This window comes from Mustela putorius, unplaced genomic scaffold (genome assembly GCF_011764305.1).
Source record: "Mustela putorius furo isolate JIRA1106 unplaced genomic scaffold, ASM1176430v1.1 tig00003988_pilon_pilon_pilon, whole genome shotgun sequence".
NCBI lineage: Eukaryota > Metazoa > Chordata > Mammalia > Carnivora > Mustelidae > Mustela > Mustela putorius.
In genome coordinates, this window is record NW_025422127.1 from 10,000,001 (window position 1) to 10,012,876 (window position 12,876).

A 12,876-nucleotide genomic window follows, 5' to 3' on the forward strand; every position below is an offset into this window, starting at 1 on the left:
TGCGAAAACTGGACAGCTATATGTAGAAGAATGAAACTTGACCATTCTCTTACACCGTACACAAAGATAAACTCAAAATGGATAAAAGACCTCAACATGAGACAGGAGTCCATCAGAATCCTAGAGGAGAACATAGGCAGTAATCTCTTCGATATCAGCCACAGCAACTTCTTTCAAGATATGTCTCCAAAGGCAAAGGAAACAAAAGCGAAAATAAACTTTGGGGACTTCATCAAAATCAAAAGCTTCTGCACAACAAAGGAAACAGTCAAGAAAACAAAGAGGCAACCCACGGAATGGGAGAAGATATTTGCAAATGACAGTACAGACAAAAGGTTGATATCCAGGTTCTATAATGAACTCCTCAAACTCAACACACACAAAACAGACAATCATATCAAAAAAATGGGCAGAAGATATCAATAGACACTTCTCCAATGAAGACATACAAATGGCTATCAGACACACACACACACACACACACACACACACACACACACAAATGTTCATCATCACTAGCCCTCAGGGAGATTCAAATTAAAACCATATTGAGATATCACCTTACACCAGTTAGAATGGCCAAAATTAACAAGACAGGAAACAACATATGTTGGAGGGGATGTGGAGATAGGGGAACCCTCTTACACTGTTGGTGGGAATGCAAAGTTGGTGCAGCCTCTTTGGAGAACAGTGTGGAAATTCCTCAAGAAATTAAAAATAGAACTTCCCTATGACCCTGCCATTGCACTCGTGGGTATTTACCCCAAAGGTACAGATGTAGTGAAAAGAAGGGCCATCTGTACCCCAATGTTTATAGCAGCAATGGCCACGGTCACTAAACTATGGAAAGAACCAAGATGCCCTTCAATGGACGAATGGATAAGGAAGATATGGTCCATATACACTATGGAGTATTATGCCTCCATCAGAAAGGATGAATACCCAACTTTTGCAGCAACATGGACGGAACTGGAAGAGATGATGCTGAGTGAAATAAGTCAAGCAGAGAGAGTCAATTATCATATGTTTCACTTATCTGTGGAGCATAACAAATAGCATGGAGGACATGGAGAGTTAGAGAGGAGAAGGGAGTTGGGGGAAATTGGAAGGGGAGGTGAACCATGAGAGACTATGGACTCTGAAAAAGAATCTGAGGTTTTTGAAGGGGTAGGGGGTTGGAGGTTGGGGTACCAGGTGGTGGGTATTATAGAGAGCACGGATTGCATGGAGCACTGGGTGTGGTGCAAAAATAATGAATACTGTTATGCTGAAAATAAATAAAAAATAAATTTAAAAAAATAATAAGTAGAGTTCTTCAATATACCATTCCAACAGTGGGTGGACCATCCATGCAGAAAATCAATGAGGAAACACTGGACTTGAACCATACTTTAAAACAAATGAACCTAAGAGACATGAACAGGAAATTCCATCCAACAGAAGCAGAACATATTCTTACCAAGAATACAAGGAAAATACTCCAGAATAAATCATATGATAGGCAACAAAACAGCTCAACAAATTTAAGAAGACCAAAACCATAACAACTATCTCTTCCAATCACAATGGTATGAAACTAAAAATCAATAAAGGGAAGAAAGCTGGAAATTCTGCAATAAAGTAGACATTAAACAGCACACTTAAACAACAAGTGAGTCAAAGAAAAATTCAAAAAGGAATTAAAAAAAAAATCTTGAAACAAATAAAAATGGAAAGACAACATATTAAAACCTATGGAATACTAGAACAGTTCTGAGAGAAGTTTATAGAAATGTTTACATTACAAAAAACATGAAGATCTGAAATTGAAAACCTAACCTTATACCTCAAATAACTAAGAAACCAAGCCAAAGTTAGCATCAGAAGAAGGAAATAACAAAGATCAGAGCAGAAAAAATGAAATACAGACCAGACAACCAATAGAAAAGATTAACAAAAGTAAGATCTGGCATTTTGAAAAGATAAACAAAACTGACAAAACTTTTAAAGAAAAATTAACATTAATCCTTCTTAAACTCTTCCATAAAATTGAAGAGGAAAGGGTGGCTCAGTCAGTTGAGCGTCTGACTCTCAGTTTCATTTCAGGTCATGATCTCACATTTGGGGGATTAAGCCCTGAATCAGGCTCCATGCTCAGTGTAGAGTCTGCTTCAGATTCTTTCTCCTTCTCCCTTCCCATCTGCCCTTCTCCACTCTCCTCTCTCTCTCTAAAAAAAAAAAATAATAATAATAAAATCTTTTTTAAAAATTGAAGGCAAAGAACACTCCCAAAATCATTTTACATCATCAGTACAAACATGACACTGAAGCTACATAAGGACACTACAAAAAAAGAAATCTATAGGCCAATGTCCCCAGTGAACGTAGATATAAAAACTCTCAACAAAATATTAACAAACTGGGGGTGACTGGGTGGCTCAGTGGGTTAAGCCTCTGTCTTCAGCTCAGGTTATGATCTCAGGGTCCTGGGATCGAGCCCCACATTGGGTTCTCTGCTCCATGGGGAACCAGCTTCCTCCTCTCTCTCTCTCTGCCTGCTTCTCTGCCTACTTCTGATCTCTGTCTGTCAAATAAATAAATAAAATATTTTTTAAAAAATATTAACATGCTTAAATGATCAAATCTCTCCAAAAATTGGGTATAAACGTACCTCAGCATAATATAAGCCATATGTAAGAAGCCCACTTAGTACCATTTTCAATGGTGAAAAGTTGAAAGTTTTTCCTCTAAGATCAGTAACAAGTAAGGATGTCCACTCTCACCACTTTAATTCCACATAGTACAGTAAGTCCCAACCAGGGCAATCAGACAAGAAAAAGAAGTAAAAGTCAGTAAAAGACTTGATCCAAAGCACAAAGGAAGAAGTAATATTGTCTCCATTTGCAGATATCTTTACATAAAGAAAATCCTAAAGACTCAACCAAAAAGCCTATTTAATCAGTGAGTTCAGTAAAGTTGTCAGATATAAAACCAATATACAGAAATTAGTTGTGTGTCTATACACAAAAAATGAAATATCTGGAAAAAAAAACCACCTCATTTACAATAGCATCAAAAGAATAAAATTCTTAGGAATAAACTTAACCAAGGAGGGAAAGTTCTGGACACTGAAAACTATAAGACTTTGATTTTAAAAAATTGAAGAAGACCCAAATAAATGGAAAGATATAACTTGTTCATGTTTGGAAGAATTAATATTTTTTAAATATCCATGCTACCCACAGTCATCTATAGATTCAATGCAATTTCTATCAATTCCAATCACATTTTTCACAGAAAGAGAAAAAAATCTTAAAATTTGTATGGAACCATAAAAGACATTAAGCAGCCAAAGCAATCTTGAGAAAAACAAAGCTGAAGGTATCACTTTCAAACTATACTACAAAGCTAAAGTATGATACTGGTATGAAAATAGACACATGGACTTTGGAAAAGAATCAAAACCCTGGGGGAAAAATGCAATATGGCCAACTAATATTTGACAAAAAAGTCAAGAATACTCCAAGGGGAAAGGACAGTCTTTTCAATAAACAGTGTTAGGAAAACTGAATGTTTACATGCATAGAATGAAATTGGGCCACTACCTTACACCACTCACAAAAATTAACTCAAAAGGGATTAAAGACTTAAATGTAATAACTAAAACTACAAAACTCCAGGAAGAAAATATAGGGGAAATCTTGACATTTACTTGACAATGATTTTATAGATATGACACCAAAAGCACAAGCGGAAAACATAAAAAGAAACAAGTAAGAATATGCTCAACTAAAAATCTTCTGTAGAGCAAAAGTAATGACCACCAAAATGGAAAAAGAACATATGGAATGGGAGGAACTATTTGCAAGCCATCTATCTGATAAGGGGATCAAAAATATAGGGGTGCCTGGGTGGCTCAGTTATTAAGCATCTGCCTTCAGCTCAGGTCATGGTCCCAGGGTCCTGGGATCAAGTCCCACATCGGGCTCCCTACTCAGTGGGAAGCCTCCTTCTCCCTCTCCCACTCCCCCTGCTCATGTTCCCTCTTTCGCTGTCTCTCTTTCTGTCAAATAAATAAATAAAATCCTTTAAAAAAAAAAATCCAAGGGCGCCTGGATGGCTCAGTGGGTTAAGCCTCTGCCTTCAGCCCAGGTCATGATCTCAGGGTCCTGGGATCGAGTCCTGAAACAGGCTCTCTGCTCAGCAGGGAGCCTGCTTCCTCCTCTCCTCTCTCTCTCTCTCTCTCTCTCTCTCTCTGCCTGCCTCTCTGCCTGCTTGTGATGTCTCTCTGTCAAATAAATAAATAAAATCTTTTTTTAAAAAAATCCAAAATATATAAGGAACTCATACAAATCAATAGCAAAAAGAGGGAGAGAGAGAGAGAGATAAGAAAGAAAATAATCTAATGTAACTAAACCATAAGAGACTATTAAGTATAGAGAACAAACTGCAGGTTGCTGGAGGGAGGTGGGTGGGGGATGAGCTAAAGGGACATTAAGGGGGACACTTGCGATGAGTGCTGGCTGTTGTACATAAGTGATGAATCATTAAGTTCTACTCCTGAAACCAGTACTACACTATATAGCTAACTAGAATTTAATTTGGAAATTTTTTTTAATTTTATTTATTTATTGGACAGAGAGAGTAAGAGAGCACAAGCAGGGAGAATAGCAGAGGCAGAGGGAGAGGGAGAAACAGGCTTCCCACTGTGCAGGTACCCCCCATTCAGGATCCCCAGATCACAGCCTAAGCCAAAGGCAGATGCTTAACTATCTGAGCCACCCAGGCATCCTGAAAAAAAAATTTTTTTAAGTTTTTATTTATTTATTTGACAGACAGAGATCACAAGTAGGCAGAGAGGCAGGCAGAGAGAGAGAGGAGGAAGCTGGTTCCCCATGAAGCAGAGAACCCAATGTGGGGCTCGATCCCAGGACCCTGGGATCATGACCTGAGCAGAAGGCAGAGGCTTTAACCCACTGAGCCACCCAGGTGGTCCCCCAAATTTTTTTTAATTAAAAAATGGGCAAAGAACTTGAATAGACTTTTTTCCAAAGAAGACATACAAATGGCCAACAAGTACATTAAAAGATGATCAACATCACTAAACATCAAGGAAATGCAAATAAAACCACAATGAGAAAACTACAGAATGGTTATTATCACAAAGGCAGGAGATAATAAATGTTGGCGAGAATGTAGAGAAAAGAGAACCCTTGTGCATTGTTGGTGGGAATGTAAATGGAAAACAGAGTATATTATAAATTATAAATTTTTGTTTTGGTGCCCAGCCTCCGGGTTCAGGGAATGCCTCCTTCATCCCCGCTAGGGCCTCTGCACCTAATGAACTGCAAAGGGTATATATCAACTTCATATCCCTCCGGCCCACCTTAAACTCAATAAACAATTGTGGAATTAAAGTCTAAATAGATCCAAAAAGGATATAATGGAAGGGCCATGGTGTGATTTAGCATATTGGGCTTTTTTTTTTTTAAGATTTTATTTATTTGTCAGAGAGCATGCACAAGAAGGCAGAGTGGCAGGCAGAGGCAGAGAGAGAAGCAGCCTCCCTGTTGGACAAGGAGCCCAATGCAGGACTCGATCCCAGGACCCTGGGATAATGACCTGACCCAAAGGCAGCAGCTTAACCGAGTGAGCCACCCAGGCATTCCTAGCATGTTTTTTTTTAAGATTTTATTTATTTATTTGACAGACAGAGATCACAAGTAGGCAGAGAGGTAGGCAGAGAGAGAGAGAGGAGGAAGTCGACTCCCGCTGAGCAGAGAGCCCTACATGGGGCTCGATCCCAGGACCCTGGGATCATGACCTGAGGTGAAGGCAGAGGCTTTAAACCACTGAGCCACCCAGGCACCCCCTAGCATGTTTTTAAAGTGGCATTCAAATCAGTGACAAAAGACAAAAACGGAATTCAGGAAATACTATTGGAAAAAATAAATTAATGTTAGATATCGCTTCATATGCTTCAGTAAACTAATTTATGCAGTTAACTAGTATTGACATATATTTTTCCAGATTTTTTAAAGATTATTTATTGAGAGAGAGCAGGCAAGCAGGGAGAGAGGCAGAGAGAGAGAGGAAAAGAGGGAATCTCGCGTAGATGTTATGCTGAGCACAGAGCTTGACTCAGGGCTCAGTCCCAGGACCCCAAGATCATGACCTGAGCCAAAAACAAGAGTCAGACGCTTGACTGACTGAGCTACCCAAACACTCGCTAGCATTGATATATATTTAAATATATTCACAAAATTATTAGAATAAAGATGAAATAATCTAAAGTTGAAACAGAGAAGAACTTTTGTAACAAGGCTCTGAAAGTGGGTGGAGGAATTTTTATAGATTTGACTGTTAACATTAGACCTTTACTTGCATCTCAAAACATAGGAACAATAAAATGAAAACAAACTGGGGAATATATTTGCAGCCTATAAAGGGAAAAATTCAATAGGGACAATGATTGTGGACCCTGGTTGCCTGGGTTCAAGTCTGCCTCTAATCTACTTACACCTGTCTCACCTTAGACAAATGATTGAACTTTGTTTTCCTTGAGTTTTCTGATCTATTTTTTGAGATAAAAACATCGCTTGCCTTGTAGGGTTGTTGGACACTCACAGGAGTTCACAGAAGTGAATGCAGTGTCCGATTATCTGCCTATAATCATAGTCACAATCATCGTGGTTGAAATAGTATAAAAAGCTCCAATATAAATAAATCATGGCAAAATGTCAAACATCCGAAGTTTAAAAGCACAGACGTCTTTAGCAAGTAATTCACAAATGAAGGATTAAATTAGCTAATATATACCACTTTTTGCTTATGAAACTGGCCCAGTTTTTAAAACTTGATAAAAAGCCAATGTTGGTGAGGAGCTATTGAAACTAACATTCTCATACAATGTTGGTGAGCATAAAAATTTAGTGCAAACATTTCTGGCAGACAACAGCTCTTCATGTATCAAAAGCTCTGAAGGTATTCACAGCCTATAAAACAGCAATTCCGCTTTTAGAATGTCATTAAGAAAAACAATCATGAGGTCATTTACACATTTAAGTGTAAGGAAATTCAGAACATTTTTCATAAAAGCCAAAACACTGAAAACAACTAAATGATCAAAGCAACTGATTAGGTGAGTATATTGCATTTTGGTCATATAATGAAATAATGGGAAGCAAATAAAATTTTCCATAATACTCCTGAAATGTCTATATTTTTGTCATACTACCATTAAACATTTTTAGTGTGTAAAACAAGAATAAGAAGATGTCCAAAATATATTGTTCATTTTTTTACAAAAAGTTTACAGATTGAATACTGAGTTATCCAATCTTTGAGAGTCTATGTTTCTGTGTATAATGGCATAAACTGGGTTTCAAAGGATAATCTTTTGCCAACGCCCATCATGGATTTCACAGTGGAGACTCCTGTAGTGTGTGCCCAACACAGAAATCATCAAATGCAGGCGCCTGGGTGGCTCAGTTGGTTGGGCGACTGCCTTCAGCTCAGGTCATGATCCTGGAGTCCTGGGATCGAGTCCCACATTGGGCTCCCTGCTCAGCAGGGAGTCTGCTGCTCCTGCTGACCTCTCTCCTCTCATGCTCTCTCTCATTCTCTCTCAAATAAATAAATAAAATCTTAAAATAAAAAAAAATAAACCATTAAATGCTCTGAAAGGCCAGGACTATTGTTTTACAAAGAGCAAGGCCAATGTTGTATGAAAGAGAATACATTTTTAGTAGGCTACACTGAATGGTGTTGGTTCTGGGAAATTAAAAAGAATGCTTGCTTTGGTGAAATGTTCTTGCAACTTAAGTTACTACTGAAGAAATTTCCTATAGTTTTCCTAGTCAGAAGAGGGGGCCTTATATGAGAACACTCATAGTCTCTCGTCCTCATGGACCCAAACTCCCACCTGCACCTCAGAGTCATCAAAAGAAGAATCTTCACTAGCATCTGACCAACACTCATGCAGCAGAAACTTGGAGGGATGGGGTTTCCCAAGGAGAGTCAGGGAGGGACAGAGACTGAGCTCTAGAAGGAAGACAATGAGAGCACTGAGAGCAGTCAAAGCTGTAAACAGTCTCAGCCTGGACCCGCACCCAAATCTGAAAGAGCTGCCTCCTCCAGACTGAAGCCTAGGCTTTTTGTAGCCCTATCTCTGATGCCCATAGTCCTCGGAGTCCAAGGCTCAGTAGAAACCAGCTTGCAGAGAGGGATAGAAGAACGCAGGAGAGAGAAAATGTACCCTCCAGAATTCAGAAAGGACCAGTCCAGGATCCCAGTAAGTCAGGAAATGATTCACAAGGAGAGGCATGGACTCAGAAGGCTTAATATAACTAAGCTGTGCATCAGTTAATCTGTGTTAACAAGAGGCCTCCTGACATGGCTGCAGGTTCCTCTGCACTACAACAGACACTTGGTAGGAACAAGCGAGGCCAGGAGGCAAAGCCTCTCCCAGAATCCAGTGCAGGGCAAACACCAAAGTCAAGCAGAGAGAAGACAGGGGCACTGAAGGAGAGGTGCTAAAGAGGAGAGCAGGTGTGAGATTATCTATGATCTGGTTACATATGGGACATGGCACTGCCAACGGTGTGGGCTTCACAGAGCAACCGACCCAGCCGCTTCTCAGCAGCCCTGTTCCTCCCACACAGACAGCCCTTATACCCCCTCATACCCACACACAAGCACATAGCCTACAGTTACATAAACATATCAAACATGGAAATCCTGATGAGGTAGTCCTCTGCAAAGTAGACAAATCCAGTGTGCAAGGACCCCAGGGACACAGCTGAAGTCAATCGCTGGTCCTTCCCACACACAGGATCCAAAAAAACACTCCCTGAAAACAAGGGAGACATTGACTCGGACCATCACTGACTCATCTCAGTCTGGGTTCAATATCATTTCTTACCAAAGCTCCCACCATGATCAGTTGACACCCCCTAGGAGAAAAACCGGTATTCACAGTCAGTGTGGTTCCTTTTTGGTCAAAAACACATGGTTTCCACTGAGGCTTCAGCTCCCTGACTCCAGAAACCTTTCCCTTCACCCCTTACTACTGATCCCAGGAAACTCACTTTGAGCAGCCACCATGGTGCTGAGGAGGACACAGAGTCCCTGAAGAGAGAGATTCAAAGCCATCCTGACTCCCATGTCCTCAAAGTCACAGTCCCAGCTGCAAAATAACCCTGTGAGGAGGTACCAGGACACCAACAAAAGTCTACAGTAATGGGAGGGGAGGGGGTAATATAAACACATCCTCTGACATCCTCCCTACTGAGAGCCAATAGAGACACACTTTGCCATTTAAGATGTGATCGGAGACCTCATCTGCCACTTTCTGAAGCTCAAATACCAATTAGATTCTGAATCTCCAAAATCTCCTTATATGAACAACATGGCCTTTTAACATCATGTTTCCTTAGGTCTCTGAGAACCAGGTCCGTGTAGAAACTGAAATCTTGGAGGGTCAGGGTGCCCTGATCAGTTACCCTTTGGCACAGGAGAAGAAGTTTTTGGTGCAATCGAGCATTGTTCTTCCCTGTGTCTTACCTTATGGCTGAAACAGGGAACCACAAGGAGGTTTGAAATACAAGAATAATTATCAGATAAGCCAGCAGAAAATGAGTATTGGCAGCACAGGAATTCACAGGTGAATGTGAAGGGCTGAGGTGGGAGTTAAGTTGACGTGTGATTATTGGTCTTTCTTCATTCTGCTCAGAACAATCTGGACACTAAGGACCTAAAGCAAGAGGGGCTCATAACAAAAAAGGGCTTTGACAGAATCTAACTTTTTCTCTTTAGGGATCTTTCTGAGCCTATAAAACCACTCTGTCCTGCCTACACTTGTCACCCGGGGTTAAATTCTCCTTTATGGGATGAGAAGGAGCTCTAACCCACAGGGTATTTACAGACCTGATCTTCTAGAGAGCCAGGCTGGTGCTCGGGGCTCACAGTCCATGGCCTCTCTGTCCCTCACAACCCTTTCTTCATTCCGAACCAATCCCTGGGCATCCCTAATTTTCCCATCCACTCCAGCCTAATGACTGACCCACTTACACCATTTTTCTTCCTGCATTCCCCACCCTCCACCTCCCTTTTGGAATCTCTCTAAATTCCTACTTTGGTGTAATGTGAAGTTGAACCCTGAATCCATCTTATCCTTGCTATCCCTAATACACATATTCACTCTCTTCATTTTTAATGGTTTTACTCTTAGTCACACCAGAAAAAGAAACAAGGGGAGACAGAACTAATCAGCACCGAGAAGGTATGAGTGTTCACTGAGGTAAAATTAGTGAGTTACTGGGCACCAGGCAGAACACACCATCAGCTAACATTTACTAACATCCTCTCTACACTATTACATAAAAACACTGTGCCACAGGCTCAGAATAAAACACTGAAGAGGACAGACACTATCCCTGAGCTCACGGGGTTCCCAGTCTAGCTGGTGGCCAAATATGTTAAATAGACTAAGTGTATATGAAATGGTTTCACAAAGATGTGAAAAATCTATAATGAAAAAATTCTGTGAGTAATAAGAGGTTACAACATGGAGGCTGTGGGGAAGTCAGCTCTCACCAGGGGAAGTTTCTCTTTGGAAGGGATATCTCAGCTGGTACAAATGAAGGAGGTGGAGCATACCAGAAAACTCAAGTCCCTCAACTCAAGCCTCATGGCCTCTCTCTCGACTCTACCATTGCTGGTAACCACATCCCAGAATGTTTATATACCGAAATTCTCTTCTTCTAGTTCTTGGTCTTATTTCAACCACCTGTCCTTCACCTCGACCTCTCTCTTCCCTTGAATCTCTTGTTCTACTTGAGATAGACTGCACTAAGATTTGGAGAAAGAACTAAAGATTAGACCACCGAGAGGCATATGTGAGTTGACTGGGGCTTAAAGATGTAGAGCCGGGCCCCAGGAGGCTCAGAATTTGCAAGAAATAAGCTGATATTATTGAATTTGTAGGGAATGGTGAACCAGAACAAGAAGGACAGCAACGTTACCATTTTCCTCAAATGTGTAAAATGCCACATAGAGCGATGCTACTTAACGGGCCCTACTATGTTCATATTTTATTGTGAAACATGACTTCCTATAGAGCAATGCTTTGATGTAGTCACGGGAATGGAGATTTAACCTCTAACCAGTAGGAGCCTAAAGTTTGGGAGAAAACACATGAAACTCTCAAGTTGAGCCAGACACTACTATGAGGACAAAGATAGTTGTAAAATTTGTACAATAAGCCTAAATTAAAAAAAAAAAAAAGATAACCAGTGGGAATTAGTGTGATGGAAGAAGAATGGCAAACTACTCTCTACAACTTGCAGAGTCACAGCAGAATGAACTCAGTCAAGCTGGTCCACTGATATTACTTATTGTCAACAGGTACCACTATTAAGAGAAGTTATGTTTCCTCTACCTGGCAGTCATCAAAACAAAAGAAAAGGAAGCTTCCTGTCAACAAGGGTTCAAATTCACTGCTTCTCTTCCCTTCGGCATTATTTGATGCTATTTCAAAATCACACAGAATCTTTGCACCCTAGCCAACAGGTTGACAACTCCACTCCCTTGCTCCAGCTCACATTCCATTGATTATTTTATCCTCCCTGTCACCCACAGAGTATGAGTGGCATCCCAATATTGGACCCAGTCTGTTGAAAGGGTCCTCTAAACACCAGACCCAAGGTTCATCAGCTCAGTACCCCCCTATATAAGTAGCTCTGAGCCACAGGTCCATTGCTGGTTCTCTCATGTGGCAGTATCTGGTGGTGAACTCAGGGGTCAGCATACATCCTCTGAGATTAAACAATTACTTCCTGTAACACCGGTTCTAGCTGGATCCCTCCTCAACACTCCACTGCTCCCCACAGCTGCCTCTCAATCTTTACTCACCAATGTAAACCACTATTAATCCAGAAGCTTCTGAGGCCACTGAGCCAGGCTCATGGTCAAGCCTGGATCAAAGGCAGAAAGACCCATGGGTAGTCAGACAGCAGGCCTAGACTTCCTCTCCTGCTGGCCACAGAGTTAGGGTGGGCCCTAACACCTTCACTTCCATCGAGCATAGAAAATCCCAATTACTCACTTCCATGGTCAACCATTTTTCCTTGGCAGCCATTTTCTCTACATTCAGTCAGGAGAGGAATATAGTAAAGCCACAACATCAGATTTAGTGGTAAATGTGAAAATTCTCAGGACTTTGTACATATTCCTGTTCAGGGTCAGTTCACATCTAGATTGGATAGAGATGGTCCACACGGCCCTCAGAACATTTGCTCCTTACCTACCTCTGTGGAGTAGATGGCACTGGGTTAGGCCCATTTCTTCATTTGGTTCTTGTTCTTGAGATCTAGAATAGGGGCAGAGAGACAGGCTTTAAGCTGAGAGGAAATGACGCTGGTCTTGGGGGGGAAAGGGATGAATAAGCATTGTGATGCTAACACTTGCAGTGAAGAGAGAAGATAATGTATTAAATCATTGATTTAATACATTAAATTGATTTAATACACGGATTACTTCTCTCAGTAAAATAGAAGACAAAAATACTGGAAGGAAGGAAGTGGTTTGTAAAAGGTTTAGAGAGAGAAGCAAGTTTGCAATTACACCTGATGAGAACTGCATTATTATTCAAGTTACATTATTTCATTTATCTGTTAGAACACTGAGTTTCCAGAGTTAGAAACCTAGAAATCCTGTTGACAAAACAAATACAAAATTTATTGAAAAGGCATGAAGCAGTTCATTGAACCACTGAACCAAAGGAAGAGCCTCTGGGTATGGAAGCTGGGACCAGCCACTACCAGGAGTCTCTGCACTGACCTCTCAGCTGTCCTGTTCTTGCCTGGTTCCATTCTTTGCTACTGTAGACCAACTCTA

General features: G+C 40.8%; 1 protein-coding gene across 4 annotated transcripts in view; it reads right to left on the reverse strand.

The window, feature by feature from the left end:
* Positions 1-9,194, reverse strand: part of LOC101683217 (antigen WC1.1) — a 47,939-nt gene extending 38,745 nt beyond the window's left edge. For all 4 annotated transcript variants that reach the window (XM_045071732.1, XM_045071731.1, XM_045071730.1 and 1 more), the window contains exon 1: positions 9,069-9,194. In XM_045071732.1, the coding sequence (XP_044927667.1) occupies positions 9,069-9,144 (76 nt within the window). In that variant the 5' untranslated portion in view covers positions 9,145-9,194. The remainder of the gene's footprint in view (positions 1-9,068) is intronic.
* Between the last annotated feature and the right edge of the window lie 3,682 nt (positions 9,195-12,876).